The 20,117-nt window shown below is 35.5% G+C and overlaps 3 protein-coding genes across 4 annotated transcripts in view; all 3 read right to left on the reverse strand.

The window, feature by feature from the left end:
* Window positions 1-4,867: 4,867 nt before the first annotated feature.
* tgfb5 (transforming growth factor, beta 5) lies at window positions 4,868-11,823 on the reverse strand. The gene is made up of 7 exons (XM_058798678.1): window positions 10,300-11,823; window positions 8,795-8,958; window positions 8,456-8,594; window positions 8,231-8,341; window positions 7,331-7,508; window positions 5,930-6,080; window positions 4,868-5,585 (listed from the first exon to the last, which is right to left on the reverse strand). The coding sequence occupies exons 1-7, from the start codon at window positions 10,646-10,648 to the stop codon at window positions 5,427-5,429; spliced, it is 1,251 nt and encodes a 416-aa protein (XP_058654661.1). The 5' UTR covers window positions 10,649-11,823; the 3' UTR covers window positions 4,868-5,426.
* Window positions 11,824-14,303: 2,480 nt separating this feature from the next.
* Window positions 14,304-16,229, reverse strand: trmt112 (tRNA methyltransferase activator subunit 11-2). The gene is made up of 4 exons (XM_058798680.1): window positions 16,007-16,229; window positions 15,515-15,616; window positions 15,242-15,334; window positions 14,304-14,647 (listed from the first exon to the last, which is right to left on the reverse strand). Exons 1-4 carry the CDS (start codon window positions 16,079-16,081, stop codon window positions 14,549-14,551), a joined length of 369 nt encoding a protein of 122 aa, XP_058654663.1. The 5' UTR covers window positions 16,082-16,229; the 3' UTR covers window positions 14,304-14,548.
* Window positions 16,230-16,884: 655 nt separating this feature from the next.
* atg2a (autophagy related 2A) overlaps window positions 16,885-20,117 on the reverse strand; it is a 28,862-nt gene continuing 25,629 nt past the window's right edge. For both annotated transcript variants that reach the window (XM_058798104.1, XM_058798103.1), the window contains exons 40-42: window positions 19,937-20,091; window positions 18,857-19,009; window positions 16,885-18,728 (exon numbers count right to left, since the gene is read on the reverse strand). In XM_058798104.1, the coding sequence (XP_058654087.1) occupies window positions 18,492-18,728; window positions 18,857-19,009; window positions 19,937-20,091 (545 nt within the window). In that variant the 3' untranslated portion in view covers window positions 16,885-18,491. The remainder of the gene's footprint in view (window positions 18,729-18,856; window positions 19,010-19,936; window positions 20,092-20,117) is intronic.

Below are 20,117 nucleotides of genomic sequence, written 5' to 3' on the forward strand. Positions count from 1 at the left end.
TAAATGAAACCTGTCAAAACTCCTAAACAGCTCAAACCAGGTTAGAAAAATTATTTGATTTTGAATTACAAACATCATTAAAGTCGCAAGTAGCCAGTGTTGAAAGGGCCCTCGCACCCAGGCTCACCGCTACCAGGTACCTTTAGGAAAACAGCGAATGGTGAGCAATATGCAATGTAAAGTGGTAAATATGCTATAAGAGAAATATGTCAGTCATTTATATGCGCCAAACTTACTGCCAGCTGGTGGCGCTATGGCTATAAGTGAATATTGGCATCTAGATGTCTTCAAGCCAGGACTTTTATCAAACATATGAAGTTTGGTGCAGATTGAACATGGTATGTTTGAGTTAGTGTAAAACATGCCACTTCCTGTTGCCAGCAGGTGGCACTATGACTATAACTGAATATGGGCATTGTGTTCAAAACTGGACTCTTATCAAACATGTGAAGTTTGGGGCAGATTGGACATTGTATGCCTGAATTATAACATCTTCCTATTTCATGGTGAAACATCAAAGTTTGTCAGGCCGCCATGGACACACCCTTCAACGAAAACTCAAGATCTTTGCAATTTAACTTCACAAAGAGCTTTAGATTACACTGACCAACTTTGGTGTTGATCTCTAGGAGGAGTTTGTTTAAATACAATGCCTGAAAATGGCAAAAACGGCACAAAATTTGCAGAGAAATTTCAAAATAAGACTTCCTGATGGGTTTTGGCCTTCGTACCGTGGGGATTTTTGTAGGTATTGGTGTGTTACATGTGTCTGCCGAATATCGTACATGTATGTGAAACATAGCTTCATTGAAATTTTTATAGGTGGCGCTATTGTGCCATTTTGCCACACCCACTTCTGAAACCAATATCAAATGTAACTTTTTGCCACTTCTTTTTTGAACATGTTTGGAGAAGAAGAAGAAACTGAGCAATTTCAATAGGGTTCTTGCACCACCGGTGCTCAGGCCCTAAATATCTGTTTAAAGCAGTAAAAAACATCTATCCCTTTAACCATGGTTTTACTACAAATAATAATAATTAAAAAACAAACCATGGTTACTATATACACAGTAGATAGTATTAGTATAGTTAATCCATGGAAACCACATATTATCCATGGTTTTGCTACACTAACTATAGTTTAACCATGGTATTTGTAATAAAAATGTGGTTATACAAATGGCAATCAATACGCCAAATCACGGTTACTATACTTTTACTAAAAACCATGGTTCATTTTCGTAAGGAATCAAGCCAGATACAGTATATAGGAGACAGAAACACAAATCATTTGATCTGCATAGATGATTATGGTATATTTCTTTATAACATTGTACTACCAAACAACATATAACCACTAAAGCAAAGATGTATTAAGTACAGTATTAAGTTCAGATTATTTCATAGACATCAACTGCCCAGAAAAGTCTTCTACTACATTTGCTCTATACTTTCCACTTATTACAGTGCAACTCTAACTAATAACAGCTGTTGCTTGTTGAAGCAGATACTGTTTAGATATTTTGGCAGAGACAATTCTTAGTAACTGCATAATTACGTTCTCGAATATCTTTTTTGTCTTGGGAGCTGATGATGTAAAAACAGAATGCAAGACATGTTCAAGTAACCTCGAAAAATCTCCACACATCCAACACTTCACATCTCATCAGCTTCACTGCATGAACATGACATCAGATCATATATTCCATTACTGCTTTTCTGATTTGTTGCTTTCCATTTGTGTGGTTGGAGATTTTGCATTCTGAATTGAAAGAATACAAAAACCTTGGCAATGAGGTGGTGTGCTGGTTTGCATCTAGAGGAACGTTCTAGAACGATTCGCATTACCGTGACACCACAACAGAGGGGAAATAAAGGTTTATGCTTTTAAACAGCAAGTGAGACCATGAAATTTGTACTTCTGAAGGGTCAATATCGCTGTTCTTGATTAGCTAAAAACCACATTTATATAGACAGTGACTAGAAAAGTCAAAACAAATGAAATTTCCACCATCAACAGTAATGAGTCGAAAACAAAATCTAACTATGAAGTTGTCTAAGATGACATCGAGTCATTTCTTAACCACTTAATTGGTGTTTCCATGCTACGGTTTACATTTAAAAACCTGATTCACTTTTGGCTGAAGCACTCATCCACAAGATTAGCTTCTGGGCATTATGGGTCGAACATTTCAATAACACCAACCGCTATTCATGTCGTGAGACGTCAAGAACCCAATAGTCTAACAAAATACACCCTAAATGACATAATGCTTTAATTTAAATCAGTTATAGCTTCTCTAAATGCTTTCTCTGCTCTTCTCTTTCTAGTTTTTTTCTCATTGGCGAATGCAGAAATTGTTTGCACAAATGCAAATACGCTATCTTTTAACTTTTCTAAAAGCATGATACACACAAATCTAATATTTTGTGGTGAAAACCACTGCATATATTTGATAAACTGGTATATAACATAAAATCAGTCTAGCGTAAGTTTGCATTAGTTGGCATCCTGGGCTGATATTAAAATAAAATAAACTTAAAAAGTTTCAGGTCTTATTTTGTGGCATATCTGTGGAAAGCTATAGCTTTACATTAGCTTTATGTATCATGCAGGCGTGAAGCAACATTTCGCCATGCCATCTGAACTCTATGAATTTATAAACAAACTATAAATAAGTACTTTTTCTATGCTTTGTAAGTGCTGCAGTGGATGTTTATCTTTAGCATGTTTTGGGGCATTGAAAGATTGAATAAAGAATTTGCTTGACATCCTCTCCATAAAAGCTTTTCTATGAATTTGTTGTGTATATAAAGGTCTTTTATACGAGTACTCACACACTCTGCTATGGCCAAGAATCTTCCTGTTTATAGACATGAACTGCCAGAATATCTGTCTGTCTCTCCATCTAGACTTTGCTTCAGACAAATACAAACAAAGGCTCAATCAGTAATGCCAAAGAGATCATTTGAAAAAATGATTATTAGTGATTAGACATTATAAATATTTATTACCATTTTAAAATCTGTCATTGTCCCGGGTTCTTGATGAAGGTAAGTGGCCATGGTGCGCCATAAATGTCACATCACATCTAGGATCCTGGCTTTTTTGGACTACATTTTGTGTTGCAGTTTGCATATTTATAAAGCAATATTCAATACTGGTGTCTTATTTTCCTGAACCGATAGGAATTTCATGTAGGATTAGTATAGTTATCCTAAAAAAAACAATAAAAAAAAAAATCTCACTTCTGTAACATTCTTTGCAAGTATATATAAGAATTAACATTAACTGAAATAAAATAAAATATACTTTAAAAAACATCAGTTATTTGCCAAAGCAACATTTTTCATTTAATTTAGCTTTAACTTGTACTAAAATAACTAAAAACTAATTTAGAAATAAAACGAATAAAATCTATATAGACATACTCTATAAAATGACAAATTTCTAAAAGTTTGAACTAAAATTAAAATGAAAAAGAAAATATCAAAGTAAATCTCAGTGATAGTAAAAAAAAAAAAGAACTGTCCTTCGATGGAGAGACGATCATAATGGTTTTGGAGAATATTAAATATTTATAACTTTAAACAACTTACAGTTTAAAAAAAAAAAAATGTATGCATGTGCATCACAGGTATATTCATTTAAACCAAAAAAGCACAGTAATAACTGTTTTTCTTACATTTACGCATTTTGCAGATGCTTCTGTCCAAAGCGACTTAGACTGCATTCAGATTTGAGCTACAGGAATGCAGTAAAATTGTTGTAATGCATTTAAAATTCTCCTAAAAATGTTGATCTACAGGATCAAGGATTCAACCAATGGCTGATAAGTGTCTAGACTGCTATGCAACTCTCACGACACTTGTGCACATTCACACCCCATCGAAACCATGTGTCCCAAAGCTGCTCTCACACCCAGCCTGCTCTTCCCAAACCACACGGCCCTCAGACGGCTGATCGTCCTCTTTCGTGCCCTGAGGTTTCGAATTTGCACTCCACCAATCAGCCTTTTGCAGAGGACGCTGAGTCAATGTTGCGTAAGCGACAATAAGTATTTCTGTCGGTTCATTTTAAGGACTGTTATGTAACAATACACTCTCCCTCTCTCCCTTTGCATCCCCCATTTCCTATCAAGTTATAAAAGTTGTTTTCACTGAGCAAGAGACAGAGGAATTTGCTCGTTTTAGCTCTGGCAGCCAAACACAGACACCCTGTCATTCCCGACAGATCATTCTCACCGGCCACAGATAAACATTTAAGCGGTGTTTTTCACTCAAAAACAAACTTTTAACGCCATGCCAGCAGCTATAGGTTTTTAAAAGACACGTTGGGGCTTCATAGGCAGAACGAAAACAAACAGGCAATATGTAGGCCAAGTCAACATTCCTTCCGACTTCCCACAGATCAGACGAAATTATATCGCTCAGCATTATAGGGTGTGGATGGCACTGCCAGATTATACAAATCAAAGTCAATCACATGGTGCATTTGAAACACGTCTTACAGGCGATTTCGACTTGGTGGGTCGGCCCGCTTTTCGCCCACTGTTCTTTCTGCCATGTCACCACAAACCCTGAACCCCAAGCATTTAAATTTGGCGTTCCGTGAGTGGTCGGTGTCTGGAAATTGTTCACATCCTGTTTACGTCGGAGATTTTCTAACCTCGAACCGCATCTGGCTGTTGAGTCCACTAGTCAAATCTGCATTTTCAGCGAGTGCAGACCACACAGTTATCGTTTGAAGAAAAAAAAGAAACCTTGAGAGTAGGCCACTCGCTGGGCCATAATATAAGCCACAGCCAATAATATAGTTCGAGAAACTTCTATAAATGTGACGAAAATGAATAAAAAGGCCACAAAATATTATCTAATCAAAATTTATTGTATTTAGCAAATAAACACATATAAACATCACCAAAAACTATTTACACTTGCAAAAATATAAACCGATCTACAGTAAACTTCATACAAAATCTAAAAAAAGATGTACTGCTGGCGTGTATTTTGTGTGTCACTGTTGCGACACTGAAAATGCAAGGAGATATTAGTCAAAAAAGCTTATTTATTAGACTATTACCAATGCAGGAGACGGTTATCGCTCCTGTATTGAAGATGCTTGATGTATGATTATACGCTATTCCTCATACCTCAAGTTTGTAGGTATAGTTCACCCAAAAATAAAGATGTAGACCATAAAAGATGACATTTTGAGAAATGTCTCAGCGTCAAAATGGAAGTCAATAGTTTGATTCCTAACATTCTTCTGAATATTTGGTGTTTGTCAGAAGAAAGAAATGCATACAAATTTTGAACGACATGAGGACAGTTTTTGGGTTCATTGAGATGTTAGTTTGCTCTCCTCTAATCAACCTGCTTTCTCTTCTCCGTCTGAGACCTCTATGTCTTCTCTCTCCGCTGCATCAACGGCATTTGCAGGACCGGACCACCATGTTGGAGAGCTGTTCCACACGGGGGGTTCGGCCTAGGAAATAAACGATGGTGAGTGGCTCCAGGTCCTGAGGAACACAACACGGAGATGCTGATGCTTCTGGATTCATTTTATTATACAGCGGGAGAATCTAAAAGGAAGACAGACAGAGAAACACAACATTTTAGAGTGAACACTGCACATACAATGCCTTTCAGTTTTCATGACAAAGAGAGATGGGCTGAGAATTGTAATCTAGTTCAGAGGAAGAAAGGAATCATGTCTTTGTTGCAGTTTTTCATTGCAGACTGATTGTTGACTGCAAAAATGCTACAAAGTGCGATGTGCTGACACTATTTTTGTAATCAGCAACCCTAAATTAGTAAGAAACCAGCACTGGATTTCATTCAGCAAATATGATGCAGGGCGTTGTAAATCTTTGAGCTGGCAGTTCTGATCCAACCTTCAAACATGCTCAGTCTAATCAATATTTACCATGTTGTAGTGGTTGTCTGCGCTCCATAGGTAAGGACAGTTCCCCGCACAGAAATTAGCTTTGTACCCTTTTGGCTCGTGGATCCACTTCCAGTTCAAGTCCCGACGAAAATCGATATACAGAGACCTCAGACAGCAGCCCTGATCAGTCCTGGAGGAGGGGAAATGATTGCTTGCAATGCATCATGCTGTGTTTAAAATGTAGTTTACCTAAAAATGAGCGTTTTTATAAGAGCAACAGACTGGATATATAGTTTTATTTCTTCATTTTATTTCCAATTTTAGTGCTTCAACTAAACAAAACTAACTGAAATACGTTTAAATTTTGGATCTAATATTTATATTTTATTTTATTTCACCTTGATTTCAATTAACAATTAGGTTTAGTTAACAATAACAACTCTATATTCTTAATTCTACATTTTTCAAAAAAAAAAAGAAAAAAAAAGTAATACATAATTCACCCTTTGTGCTGCATGGAAGAAATAATGTCAGTTTGGAACAACACTGTAAATTATGTGAGCAAATAATGAGAGAATTTTCATTTTTGGGTGGATTAAATAATTGCTGTCCAGTTTTGACTCCAGCAACAAATTCAGATTTGACTTAAATGTGACCATTTCTATGTAGCTTAGCACAGAGAAACCACTCCACATAACAAATACAATTTAAAAGAGCATGTACTCCCAGGACAGACAAGATGCAGACTGCATATCAGACATGACACTCCCTGGGCGAGTCGCTGCATGCGTTCTGTGGGTGTGTGATGCAATATAATCTAGACTACTACTTTACATGCACACGCATTAGGATCAATCTCATCCAGTGTCTCTGTTGGTTTTTGTTTTCTTGCATTAACTGGGGACTCCTGAGCTTCTATTCAAAGGTTTGATATATAACTTGACACAATTGGATGATAATGACACTATTCCGTAGAGCTTCTTATAGCTGAACTGGACTTGTTTCATAATTGATGAACTTTACGCAGTAAATGAACTGAACAGAATCAACACTGAACTGACCTGAGCTGCATAATGACACAATTGTCTTATTAGAGCTGCTTTACAGCAGAATTTAGATTTGTCTCATATTTGACAAAATTTTTGAATCATTGATTCCGTTATCTTCCTGCTTGTTACTGTATGCATTAACAATATGTATTGTATAAAGTGCTATATAAATAAAGGTAACTTGACAAAATACTGCATATTAAGCTAAATGCTGAAAGCCTTTCATACTAGCTTTTTGCATCTGTTTTTATACAAGCATTCAGCTTTTCTAATGTGTGCTGGCATGGAACATACAGTTAAGATTATACAAAAATATCTGATTCTCAGTAAAAAAAATCAAGTATTCCAGAGACATGCTACACATACACACTAGCACTCTTTCTCTCTGTACCGTGAGCATATGGATGTGTCTGCTGCTGATCTCTTCTTGCGGTTTTTCTTGGTGGGACTGTCCAGACGGTCGGTGGGCAACAGCGTTAGTATCAAATGGGGAGTTTTTGTGCTGAATTCAATCTGTCCTTTAGTCATGCCTGGTCTTCTGTTCTGCTTTATAAGGTCGTCATCAATGCCTGGGAAAGAATTGATCCAAAATATCAATGACAAGAAATGACATTAACAATGTTCCACTAACATTTGTCAACTTTTGTTACTGTTTGAAATTTTTTTTAGGATGTCTGGTGAAGGCATTGAAGTTGGCCAAAAAGTCACTGTTTTAAAAGACTATGTTTACAACTGTGTTTGTTGAGTTGAGTGTTGCACTTGTCTTCAAAAATTTGTGACATTCTTTATGAAATATTTTGCTTGAAAATGTGATTGTGCTGTCTTTCAAATAAATGGCAGTTTGTTTGATATTTTATCATCTTTTTAAACTTAAGCATCCAAATACTTTTTGGGGGGCACTGTACATGTATAAAAAATTTTTTATTGCAGCATTATATAACTATAAGTCAAATAAATCCAATTTTTAAAAAAAACCTTTTTTTAATATTATTTATGTGTGTGTATTATATTTTTTTAATTAAGTTTTTTTTTTTTTTTTACTATTCTATAACATGTTAGGATGCTTTGTTGTTGAGTTGAATGTATGTCTGTTTTTGCTTTGATTGTAAGTACTAGAAATTGTTTCTGTACACAATGGATTTGGACACTGAGGAAGGGTATTAAAAGTCAAAACGCTTTTGCTAACAAAATTTTTAACGAATTGGCCCATGCTTATTAAAAGGTTTTTAATTTTCTACTACTCGATTGCCTTTCTTGTTTTCATAAAAATTGAGGTTGATGAGAGTATGACCTGCAAATCTGGCTTCCAACTCTTCACTCTTGTTAGGGACGATATTGTTTGTGGAAGGGACGAATGTACAGCAGGGACAGTGAACGCTGATCTTGAGTCCGAGATTCCTCTCTAAAGGAGAAAAAGATTATTTTTCTTAGAGAAGGAAATACTTCTCATTTGACTTGCTCTTCTGCTTCATTGAGCAGTAAATATATGTTCAAACCTCCGGATGAACTCACTGACCTCTGAACGCCATCCACTCCTTCACAGTCTCAGTGACGTCGACAGAAAGCCACGCCCCTTTGGCTCGAGGCTCAACTGTTCTGGAGTCGATGTACCTCTGAGACGTGAGATGTGCCGTCACGTCGTCAGATTTGAGAATCTGTGGGTGTGAAGGAAAAAAAAAAACACAAGCTTATTTGACTTACCCATTCATTCATCTGCTGGTCTATTTCTTGTACTGTACAGCATGAGAAAATACATGAGGAATCAAACCCTGAGGAATCAGCTGCCACCACTCGCTGCTCATCTTTGGAACGACCCAAGCCTTTTGTCTGGAAAAACCACATGCGATTTTCTCACCTGGTATATTTCCACACGCTGCTCTGTGGTGCGCGCCTGTGGGTTTGGCGCTCTGAAGATGCGAAATTCTGCTTTGACCAAAGTACTGGAATTTCGCTCCACGTTGGTGACGTCGAAGCCCACTATCCTGAAGTACGGGCTCTGAGGAATCGGGTTGATTGAGTCTGTGGAACAAAAGCAGGATTCACTTTGGCCTTATTTACACTTCGTGGTCTGTGCGTGGTTTTCAGAGGGTCAACCTCAAGGAAATAAAACTTGCTTTGGTGCCAAAGCAGCAGATGTAATGACTAACCCCTTTCAGCTTCTCAGAGGCCTCACTGAACTCAAGCTGCCTTATTATTAGCAACAAAATTGTATATTATAGGTACACTATATATATAATAGTTGTTAGATCAAATATATGGCTCAGGGATATTTTCAACACTGTACATTTTTCGAATCTGATACTTTTATTGTAAATATACGTAAGGGAATGTCACAGAAGCATGTCCTGGTCATATTTCACCAAAAAAATCAAAAGAAAACCAATAATTATTTTGCATGAAGCAGACTTCTTTTTTTAGGGTAACAACTACTACTTTGTATTGTGGCATTATTATAACGAAAATTAAGTACATTTGACCTACTACTGACAATGTCCTTTTTTTTGTAATTCCTATTATTTTCAATAGTTTATTAGTTCATCAATACGTGATTTATGCAGATTAGAAAATTTGCATTATAGTTGTATTTTTTACCTTAATACAAAACAATAAATATCAGACAAACCAGCAATCTGTTCAACATTTTATACTGATATTCATACATTATAACTTACACTTTTCTTTTTTTAAGGCACATATTTCTCTAGAGAAAAGCACCAAAAAGTTTATAAAAAATAAATAAATAAATAAAATAACATAAATAAATAAATATATTAAAAACAAAGACGAATAAATTGTGACAATTTAGATTGCAAAACTATTTTTCTGAAATATAATGGCATTATAATTGCTCATGCATTATATTTTTATTTATTGTAGTTATCTAATAATCATGTTGCTATTATTGTGTTAAAAATCAGTAATTAAAATATTGCATATCGGTTATCGGTCATAAAAAGGCATTATTGGTCTAATAAATACTACTATAAAGGGAATTTAATAATACAATAGGCAATATTAATCATGGTATTATTGTGTTAGAAAGCAGAAATAAACAAAAACCGAAAATATTGCATATCGGTTATCAGGCATAAAAATAATGTGCATCATATTGGTCATATATCGGTTGACATTTATTTATTTATTCATTACTTTTTTAATTAAGCTAAATATAATTCCTAATATTTCGGGGGTACATATTTTAAATCAATAATCATCATCTTTAATTTTTTTATTTCGCACAACCAATTTGGAAATGGGCAAGCAAAATTGTGCACTAGTATTAGGTTTCATTACGCATCCAGAACCACAATGCATTCTTTGAATGGGCAGCCATATCAGATAAAACTCCTTATCACTCACTCGTATCTGTGCGCAGTGGCATCATATTGATCCGCTGCACCTCTTTGGCGTAATAGTCCTCCTCGCTGCTCTCCCGCTCGCACGCGGCTTCGGCCTGACGCGCGCGCTCCTTCAGCAGCTCCTTCGTGCTGTTGTAAAGTAACATCACCTCCACCGGTACCGACTCCGGTGGCGGGCTGGCTTCGGGATTCGGTGGACTCCGGATGCGCAGCTTGCTCAAAATCTGTCCGCGCACCGCCTCGATCCTTTTAGATTTGTGGTCGTCCAAGTTGTAGGACTGGCACGTGGAGAATCCCTCCGCAGACACAGACAGTTTGAGAACGAGCAAAGTTAGATTGATGAACCACATGGTTGATTGACAGATGAGAGGCTCGGGTGCGCTCCTCTATAACGCCCGGTCCGCTGGATGTCCTCGGGGAGGGCGCGCACTGAGCGCGTCTCTAGCAATGGGACAAACCCAAAGTGCGTAGGCTGCGCTGCTGGCGCTCTGTGTTCACCAGGTGAATGAGCCGCTCTGCTGTCAGATACAAGCTTTTACCTCCTCATACACTGCCTGACATGTCATTTATGTGCTCTTCTGGTCTATTTGGGGTTTAAAAAAAAAAAAAAGCAATCAAGAAAGAAGATTGCGCAGAGGACATTAGTTGAGCTCGATGTGTGAATTCCAAGTAACTTAAAGGAGATCAGTTTTTTTCCTAAAGGTAATTTTTGAGGCGCAAACGTTTAAGGTACGTCTTATGTAACATATTTTGGCGTCCCTAACGGTTAGCAAAACGACAACTGTCTGAAATACTTTAAAAAAGTGTTTTTGCAATCTATTTGTAAAATAAATATACAATAAAGTGAGAAACAAGTAGCCTACCTAGTTTAATGTTTTGTCGCTAAACCAAAGCGGAGAAAGTTCGCGCAGTTTACCGTTGCTATAGTAACCACCTCGGGCTACGATTTTTTCTGTTCGCGAGCGTCTTTTTCGACGTTATAGCTATTTAGGCGTTGGAAACACTTCCAAGTGTTTGTAAAGGTTTTGTAGAAAATGATGTAATATGTTGAACTTTACCACTTCACTATAAGCACTTTCTAAGACCCCCAACTGTTAGTTTGGACTTTTTTATGGTCCAATCCCTCCTTAATTCACACCCTGCCTGAGCTACTCAAGGTAAAACAAATGTTAAATACTGGCCAGATTTCTTTGCATGTTGTGATGACAAGCGTAATACAAGAGTCCATTATTACAGACCATCACAATAATATGAATCCGTATGAAATCTATAAACACAGCCTTTCCATCATGCTTCCCCGGGTTTTAAGTATTTACCGGTAAGGTAATAAATGGAACAGTTCCTCATGCTCGTCTGGTATCCAATGATTCAGAGAGAAACTCCAAGTGCTGCTTTGAATTCTTGTGGTTTGTCTTGGAGCTTTAGTGAGGACCGCTAGTACTTTCTTTTAAAGTGACTCTCCAGCTCCTTTCCCATGATAGCTATAAGAGATCAGGTCAGATTTTTATTCTCTTTTCTTACAGCCTCGAGTCAAGATGCAGACCTGCCGTCCAAATGTTCAATCAAGCCCTTGAAGTTGCTTTAGGAAAATAAAATTATCCCATGACAAAGACTGACTGTCTCCAGCATAGAGTTGAACTGGATTTAATATAAACAAAATGAAAAAATGCTAGTCTAGGCTTGGCCTACCAGAATACATCTTTTGCGAAGAGTAATCCATTTAAAAGGAGAGAGGGGGAAAAAAAATGTCAAGACCGTCAACGAAAACGTCAGACGTCAAAGAAAGTCTCTTAAGGTGTGAACTTAACTACTCTGCTATAGTTAAAAACACAAACCTCTTTGGCTTTCAGAGCTACCAAAAACATCTCTTCGACAAAACAAGTCCCTAAAGTTTTCTGAAGTTTGAAAGGAAGAAAAAACATACCGCAGCTGTGTGTGGGAGAAAGGGAGGGAGAGAGAGAGTGAGAGAGAGAGAGGGAGAAGGAAGGACAAGAGAAGCGTAGAAAACTACAAGACCTGCAATGATAAAAAGGAGAAATCTTTTGGAAATTTAATTTTGAACATGTCAAGTTCTTAGAAATATAATAAACATATGATTTAATGATTCAAGTCAACGGGTCTAAATATTAAGTGAAAAGTTTTAATATTTTGCATACTGAATACAATAAAGGTGTGCACAACTTTATCACCAATTTAATATTTTCATAAATATCATGTATTTCCAATTCAGTGCATGTTGCTTATGCCAAACCGACTTTGATTTGGATGGCAAAAATGTACATTTACAGAACCTAGAAATTGAATTCGCCACAAAAATATCTAAAGTAACTGATTCAGAATAGATCTTAATAGAAGCTTTGTTAAGCATTATATAATAATTTGGTTGTGTTATCATAAAAAGTCACCAGAACAAAGCTACAGAAGTCTATTTAGCAGTTTTCCTGTGAAATGTTATGTTAGTATTTCTCACAGACTTTTCCAGATGGCATCATTGTATAACAATGGTGACACTTTTTTGGAATCTTTCCTTGGCAACCGTGTTTCCGAGCAGCAGCCTGATATTTAACAAAAATCTTTACAAACAGTCAAATATCCACCACAGCAGGCTGAAGTTACTGACTGACTGTTTCTTAATTTGTTTACCTTGGAAATAAGACAATGTGCTTTTCTAATCCAATATTTCCCTCATGCATTTAACAGACCCGTTTTTTAAAAAAACACCCACTGGACACATTTAAAATAGATTTACTGGATATTAATTTCATTTTGTTTCCTTAAGAGAAATGATAGATATCCAAGGCCTCAATCTAAGCTTTCCCATCCTTTCATTTTGTACACCCTTCCCTTCCTTACTTTACTTCCACTCCCTATCTTTCTTCTCACTGTTAATTACAGCTCACCATCTACATGATCGTTAATCTTTCAAAAACAGCTTTATAGCCGCTCTCTCCACCTCTCCATTATGACATTATTATAGTTTGGCCAAGAGGGCTGTAATTGAACTTCAAGAGAAGGCAGAAGGTATACGACACCAAAAGCCTTGAAGAAATGAGATATTAAGAACCAAAAAGAGACACCAGAGGGCTGGAATTTTTCAAAGGCTGAAACCATTTCCAAAAAACGGCTATTTTCTTGTTTAAACATGAATTCAGCGTTTGATCTCTGGTTCTGAATCGGAGAGGACGTGTATGCGGAGCCGGCTCGAGCGCCATCCGGCGGCCGCGGGCGGATGAAAGGAGCAGGGCCGCTCTGGTGGTTCGCTGCGGTATTGCAATATAAGATTTAAAAATAGAGAGCTCGAAAACAGTTTATCCCGTTTTTTTCTTTTAACCTCCCTCAAACTAAATATAGTCGCTGCCTTGCCACGTCATCTTGCTCTCAGAGGTTTCTGTGTGATATGAATAAGTCCTTGGCAGAGTTTGTCCCCAGAAGCTACTACAGCTGACCTAGATAATCTCAGACCAGCACAAACAGCTTCATGTCCTTAGCTACTGGGTCATTATTGTAAATAAAACTATTAAAAACCCTATTGTTAATTAAATATAGCTGAAATAATGGAAAACTGAAATGTTAACTTCACAACTGAAATAAGTTTTAAGCATGTTAAGTTAAAGAACTAAAATTACTAACTCGAAATAAAAACTAAAACAACTAAAAATTAAATTAATGAACCTAAATAGTAATTAAAAACAATAAAAGGTGTGTATGTGTGCAGTTAATCTTTAACAACTTTACATCCACAAAAATGACATCTGTAAAAATATCAATATAAAACACATTATTTAGGCCTAAAATCTCAATTTAGGTACAGATCAGAGGACATTGAGATAATATAACTGAAGAGACATAAGCAACTGAAATAAATAAATGAATAAACACACATATATATTTGTATTATTATTATTAAAAAAAATAGTCATTACTGTTATTATTATTATTTGCAGGTCGCACCAACAAGTAATAGAAGACGATTTGTATAGAAAAAAGAATCTACTAAAGCCCAACTTAATCAATACAAATTTATGTCATATTTTACAAAGCACAATATACAATGACAGAAACAACAAAAAGTCAATAGCAACCATATGCAAAGCAACCACATGTTAGCTGAACATGACTGTATAAATCAGAATAACTTGCGAATTATGGTCTTATGTTTCTCTCCATTATCCTTTGAATAAAATGCCACCCCAAATATGTGGATCTGATATTCAGTATCTTTTCTTCTGGGACACGTGTAGCAGCTTGATCTACTCGCCTTCATTGAGTAACATGTTGGGAACACCTTTGGAGATTGGGAACTCTCTGCCAGATTCAGGACACTGTAAACATCCCTCTAAAACCTCGACCTATGAGGAAAGAGAACACCGCTATTAGCACTAATTCACTTCAACAAAGTTCAAATTTGACATCTTTCTCTCTTCTGACCAATGTAATCAATCTTTTAATATTTTTCTTCTTTTGGGAAGTCTAGAAATGCTAGAATTTTTTTGCTATTGGGGCAAATGGGAGCTCAAAAAAGATATTTCTTATCCACCTTTTTCTTGCTGTAAAAATGGGCGTGGCCATTTGTAAATTGTATGGGTCTAGCTTCCGGTCTCATTCACGTCCAACAGTTCGTTTTGCTGCTTGATATTGAAAATTTGTGTGTCTTACGATATTATTACAATGTATTATCTTAATTATGAACACACTGGTTTGTAGTACAAACAGTTTTACCGTTTACTGCACGTTATTATTCTTCTCGTTATTTATCTACAACGGCTAATGAACCGGAGGTCTCACCCATAGGATTACTTTTGCACTGAAGAAAAAGGTGGATAGACTTCTGCTTCTGAGAACCCGGACATGTGAATAGGGTTCATAAGAAACTACTAAACTATTAAAAAACATTAAATACTTTCTAGAAGTCATCTGAGAGTCGACGATAGTCATCGTCTCACCTCCAGAAGTATTCTGTGAACTTTACGCAGGAACTCCTCATCGTTTTCATAGTCTGGTATGAGAGTGCTGGGCAGGTCTTGAGAATGTCCAAGCTGTTAAAAACACTTCATGAGTATCCCTCAGTTTAATGCAATGGGAGACATATACTGATGTATCATGCACAGACAAAAACCTCCTGCTTTTTTTAAACAGTACTTACTGGAAAGCTGTACAAATTCACCCTCCTTTTTAAATATCGTTGAAATGACTTGAAACACATTATCTTCACTCACCCATTCTGCTGCCTGGATCAATGCGCTCCACTCCAGCTTAGGAATCATTCGGCTCACAAACTGAGAGTTGAACTCCAGCTCATTCACTTTCACTTCTGTTGCCTTCATTCATGAGCCAAGACAGAACAAGTGTCAGATTTAACATTCAAAAGCATAGTATGTCTAATACACACACACACACTATAGGTACATATTAATAAGTACTTATCTACTGTAGTTGACATTTCAAGCTCTAACACTCATGTTAATTCAACTTATCCTGTCACACATTTTTTTTTAATCTAAAATTAAAATCTTGATGGTCAAAAATGTTTCATAGACATGCAGCTTCCCTGTAACTTTCTGATATGAATGTTTGATTTTTGAGCGATGAGTTCACATAAACGCTACAAGCCGTTTGGTATCCACCCTAAATGTATTACTGCATGCTGTATTAATGTGTATCTCAAAAATAAAGACTTTATTAATGAAAACACTGTACGTCAAGCTCACCTTGATAATAAGTGGGTATCCTTTAGTCACGCCTTTCACGTGGGATGTTAACATGTTATGCGTTAACAGCTTCATTTCGGCAGTATGTGGCTATATATTTCAGAAACAAAGATTAATGATTGTAAAAGCGTTACGTTATAAACAACAACCACATGCGTTTTGGCGATGACTGTATGCAACCTCTAAAACAAGCACCCTGAGAAACAAAGCGCGGTGTATTTGGTTCCGCATGCAGAGCTTCAGTAGCTGGCTGCATTATGTCGTTATATTATAAGTGAAATATATGTAAAAAAAATTTCAATATTATGCTGTAATATTATGGTTAAATCTCAGTGACTAATTTGTTCAGTCTAAATTACAATTATACAAATATGTGTTTCTTTAGTGGTTCTTAATGTTGATGTCAAACGTCTTGTTAAAAAATGTGCTAAATTATCATAATGTCCTCCAAACTAAAATTAAAAAAAAATTGTAATAGCGGCAAATTGCACATTGTGACACGTGCTAAAATTTTAAATTACAATATCTGACGGGTAAAACAAGGGTCTATCACATTTGACATTTCTGCTAATTATAATAGGCTATTTGGCAAACTTTCACCCCGTTTATTTATTTTTCTGTTTTATCAAATAATTTAATTCATTTAACCAAGTAAATCCTGTAGCATGTGTGTTTTAGACTATAGGCTATACATGTGTATATCAGGGAAAAAAAACACCACCTCACATAGCATAAAATATATTTGCTTAAATGTATTAATGTAATTTTCTAGGATAGTACAGAAATAAAAATCTGCCTTATCAAGCTATATAAAATGATTTATTAAATCACACTGTTATTGCCTCTGTGGATGCAACATTTACAACAGTAAATTACAATATTTTTCAAATGCACATTTTTATTCCTTTTTTTTTTGTATTAATTTGTTTACACATCGTCTTGGTACTATACAGGTAATTCTTACAGCGTATGATATAGTTGTAATTACAGAAGAAACAAACTCACACTGATAGCTATGAATCACATAGCCAGCCAGTCAACAACCAATACACAAACATCATGCATATCCTGACCCACTCGCTCAAACACACTGTACATACTTGGACACAAATAAAAACACACACCAAAAACTCACTTCCATCACACTGTTATGCAATTAACAAAAATGTGAATGTAACATTACCCATAAGCCCTTTGTTAACCAACCCACTCCCCACCGCTTCTTCCTGCACAAGAACATCAAATGCTCAACATTATCAGCTTTTACATTTCACTAGCCATTATTACACATGAAATAAAATATTTAAAACATGTAAACAGGAAGGCAACTAATGAGACGAAAGCAAGCACGTTTGATTGAGGAGTAAATGGCAGATAAAAGGCTGAATCTGTCAAGAACATACCTGGGTCATATTTCACCACAAAAACAAAAGAAATACTATATTGTACCCAAAAGAAAATAAAGTTTGCATTATGCATTATTTTTCATGACAATTTAACCACGATATACAAATCTCATTATTGTGAAATAAAACAAAAATCTACTGCAATGTGAAAAATAATTATATATGTGTGTGTGTGTGTGTTTGTTGTACTGACTTTATGCTGATTTAAATAAAAATACTGCATTACAGAATGAAATTAAAATGAAATTAAAAATGAAATGTACAATATCCGGATGCATTACAAATGCAAATGTGCGCAATTGTCATGAAAATGATGTTGCAATGCAGGAAATCCTAAAATAGGCTTTATTTTCTTTATGTAAAATCTAATTGCTTACTTTTATCTTTTAGGGTGAAATATGACCTGGACATTTTGCAAGATTCACCCAAAAAAGGACAAGATCCTTCTTTAAATTCTGAAAGACGAGAAGATGAATAGAAAATTAAATGATCCCTCCCATACAAAGACTGCATCACTCAAATAACGAATGCATCATTTTACGCTTAAAGAGTTTAAAATAAGATCTTTATAATGTCAATGAAGTAGAATTATGGCACAAAGACATCAGGATAGAGAGGACAAAGAAGAATCACTTTTCTAGTGTTAAATGAAAAGGCCACCTCAACGCATTCAATAAGCTTTTCATCTTACCTAAATGAGTATTTAACTTCAACATTATGTTTGAAATACTCGAGAGGAAGAAGATCGATTCAATTGGATGTTAAATGAGGGTTTCAGAGAGGGAAAAGAAACATCTGGTCTTGAGCTCACAGGTAAACAGAGTTACAGACTGATATGATTGCATACGTTTCAATACGACAAGATGAGACTGAGCTGCACTTGGCTGTCTAGAGCAAAAGTGCAAGACCAAAACATTTGCATTGCATGAAACAATGTGTGCAACTATGTGGAAGCCACTTAAAAATGGTTGTTTCCATTTTTTGTCCTTTGTTTTTGCATTGATACTCACAGATGAACTCACATTCACACTTTCAATTCATACTAACAAAAATCAGACTTCATTTAACGCCTGTCAATCTCATTCTTGGCCATCTTCAGTGCGCCATTTTAAGAAGTCCTCTTTCCGCGCATCTGGTTTAATTTGGTTCCGCATTCCTCCCAGTAGATTTGAAGTGGCCTCTGAGGCAACTATAAGTGGACGGACTACAGTGGGCGGGATCTGACGCAAAACCCCACCCACTGCTCCAGGAAGACCTTTCTGCTCGTGACCACGAGACGCGACATCACACAGGGTCTGAGCGGTGTCAATCACTCCCTGGGAACGACAAAAATGGCACGAGGACGTCAGTGATAAAGAGTTGGACTAGCCATAAACACTTTATCTTTTACATTTATTAACTAAATAGTCACAGAGAACATGTTGTTAATAATATAGGGATGTACCTCTCTGACGGTATCATAGGCTTTGGCCACACCCTCTCTGAGGTCAGCTGGTTGAGGGGTGCGTCTGGGACGGGGAGCGGGACGTCCCTCAGTGATGTAACGTGTGAGAGGTGGAGTCGGAGATAAGATGTCATACACCGTCTCCGCAGTGGCCTGGAAATATACAGAAAAAGAAAATATTAAATAAATAAATATAATTACAAATTAAAAATTGTAATTAAGCCTACAAATATAATATATAATTTAACAATTAAAATATAATAAACTATATATATATATATATATATATATATATATATATATATATATATATATATATATATAAAAATAGAAATAAAAATATATAAAGTAACAATAGATAGATATACAAATAAGATAAATATAATACATATAATAATAACAAATCTATCAGTAAAACAATTAACTAAAGTATTTAGTAACATGGTAAAAAGTTTAAATATTATAATAAATAATTGAAAACTATAATCTAACTGTAAGCATGAAATTATGCATAATAAATGTAAATATAATTTAAAACAACATGACAAAGAAAAATATAAAAATATAATAAATAAAAATATAATTTAAATATACGTTTTAATAAAACGATAAAGAATAATAATGAATAATGATAATAATAACTATACATTCAAAATATCTAGTAACATGGTAAACCAGCAACAAATAAAATAATACTTAATTTAAGATATAATTAAAATTTAAGAAATATAAAATGTATATAAGAATATGTAAAGTAACAAAATCGAAAAGTATACAAATGAGAAAAACTACAATAATTAAATATTAATATAATAGTTAAAATAAAATTGACAACAAATCTTTCAATAATGTCATAATTAAACAAAGCATAAAATTACACAATAAAATTCAATATAATTTAAAATAACACGATAAAGAAAAATATACAAATATGATAAATAGAAATAATAATAAAAAAATAATACATAAAAAAAAAAAAAAATAATAATATATATATATATATGTGTAATTAAAATAAATAAAAATGACTAGTATGGCGAAGTAATATTTTGGTTATATGTGCGCGTGTGCAGTATATACCTGAATTGCCTGCACTAGTCTGTTGCTGAGCTCTAGAGCAGCAGAAGCTGTAGAGGTGCCAAACGATGCCGCCCCCCTCTGGAGGCCTCGGATAATACGCCCATCCTTCCGGTACTGCTCTATCGGCATCCAGAACAAATCACGCACACCATGGACTGCAGAGAACAGAAAACTTTATTGC

This window comes from Onychostoma macrolepis, chromosome 14, assembly GCF_012432095.1.
Source record: "Onychostoma macrolepis isolate SWU-2019 chromosome 14, ASM1243209v1, whole genome shotgun sequence".
In the NCBI taxonomy this organism is placed as follows: domain Eukaryota; kingdom Metazoa; phylum Chordata; class Actinopteri; order Cypriniformes; family Cyprinidae; genus Onychostoma; species Onychostoma macrolepis.

Bases quoted from the DNA above. Each gene is read 5' to 3' on its own strand.
- tgfb5 (XM_058798678.1), bottom strand. From the start codon at position 10,648: ATGTGGTTCATCAATCTAACTTTGCTCGTTCTCAAACTGTCTGTGTCT. The intron at 8,959-10,299 runs GTGAGTGATAAG...TTTGTTCCACAG, and splicing joins GCCACTGCGCACAGATACGA to ACTCAATCAACCCGATTCCT. The intron at 5,586-5,929 runs GTAAATATTGAT...TCTTCCTTTTAG, and splicing joins CAGACAACCACTACAACATG to ATTCTCCCGCTGTATAATAA.
- trmt112 (XM_058798680.1), bottom strand. From the start codon at position 16,081: ATGAAGCTGTTAACGCATAACATGTTAACATCCCACGTGAAAGGCGTG. The intron at 15,617-16,006 runs GTGAGCTTGACG...TCATGAATGAAG, and splicing joins GATACCCACTTATTATCAAG to GCAACAGAAGTGAAAGTGAA. The intron at 14,648-15,241 runs GTGAGACGATGA...CTTTCCTCATAG, and splicing joins TTCACAGAATACTTCTGGAG to GTCGAGGTTTTAGAGGGATG.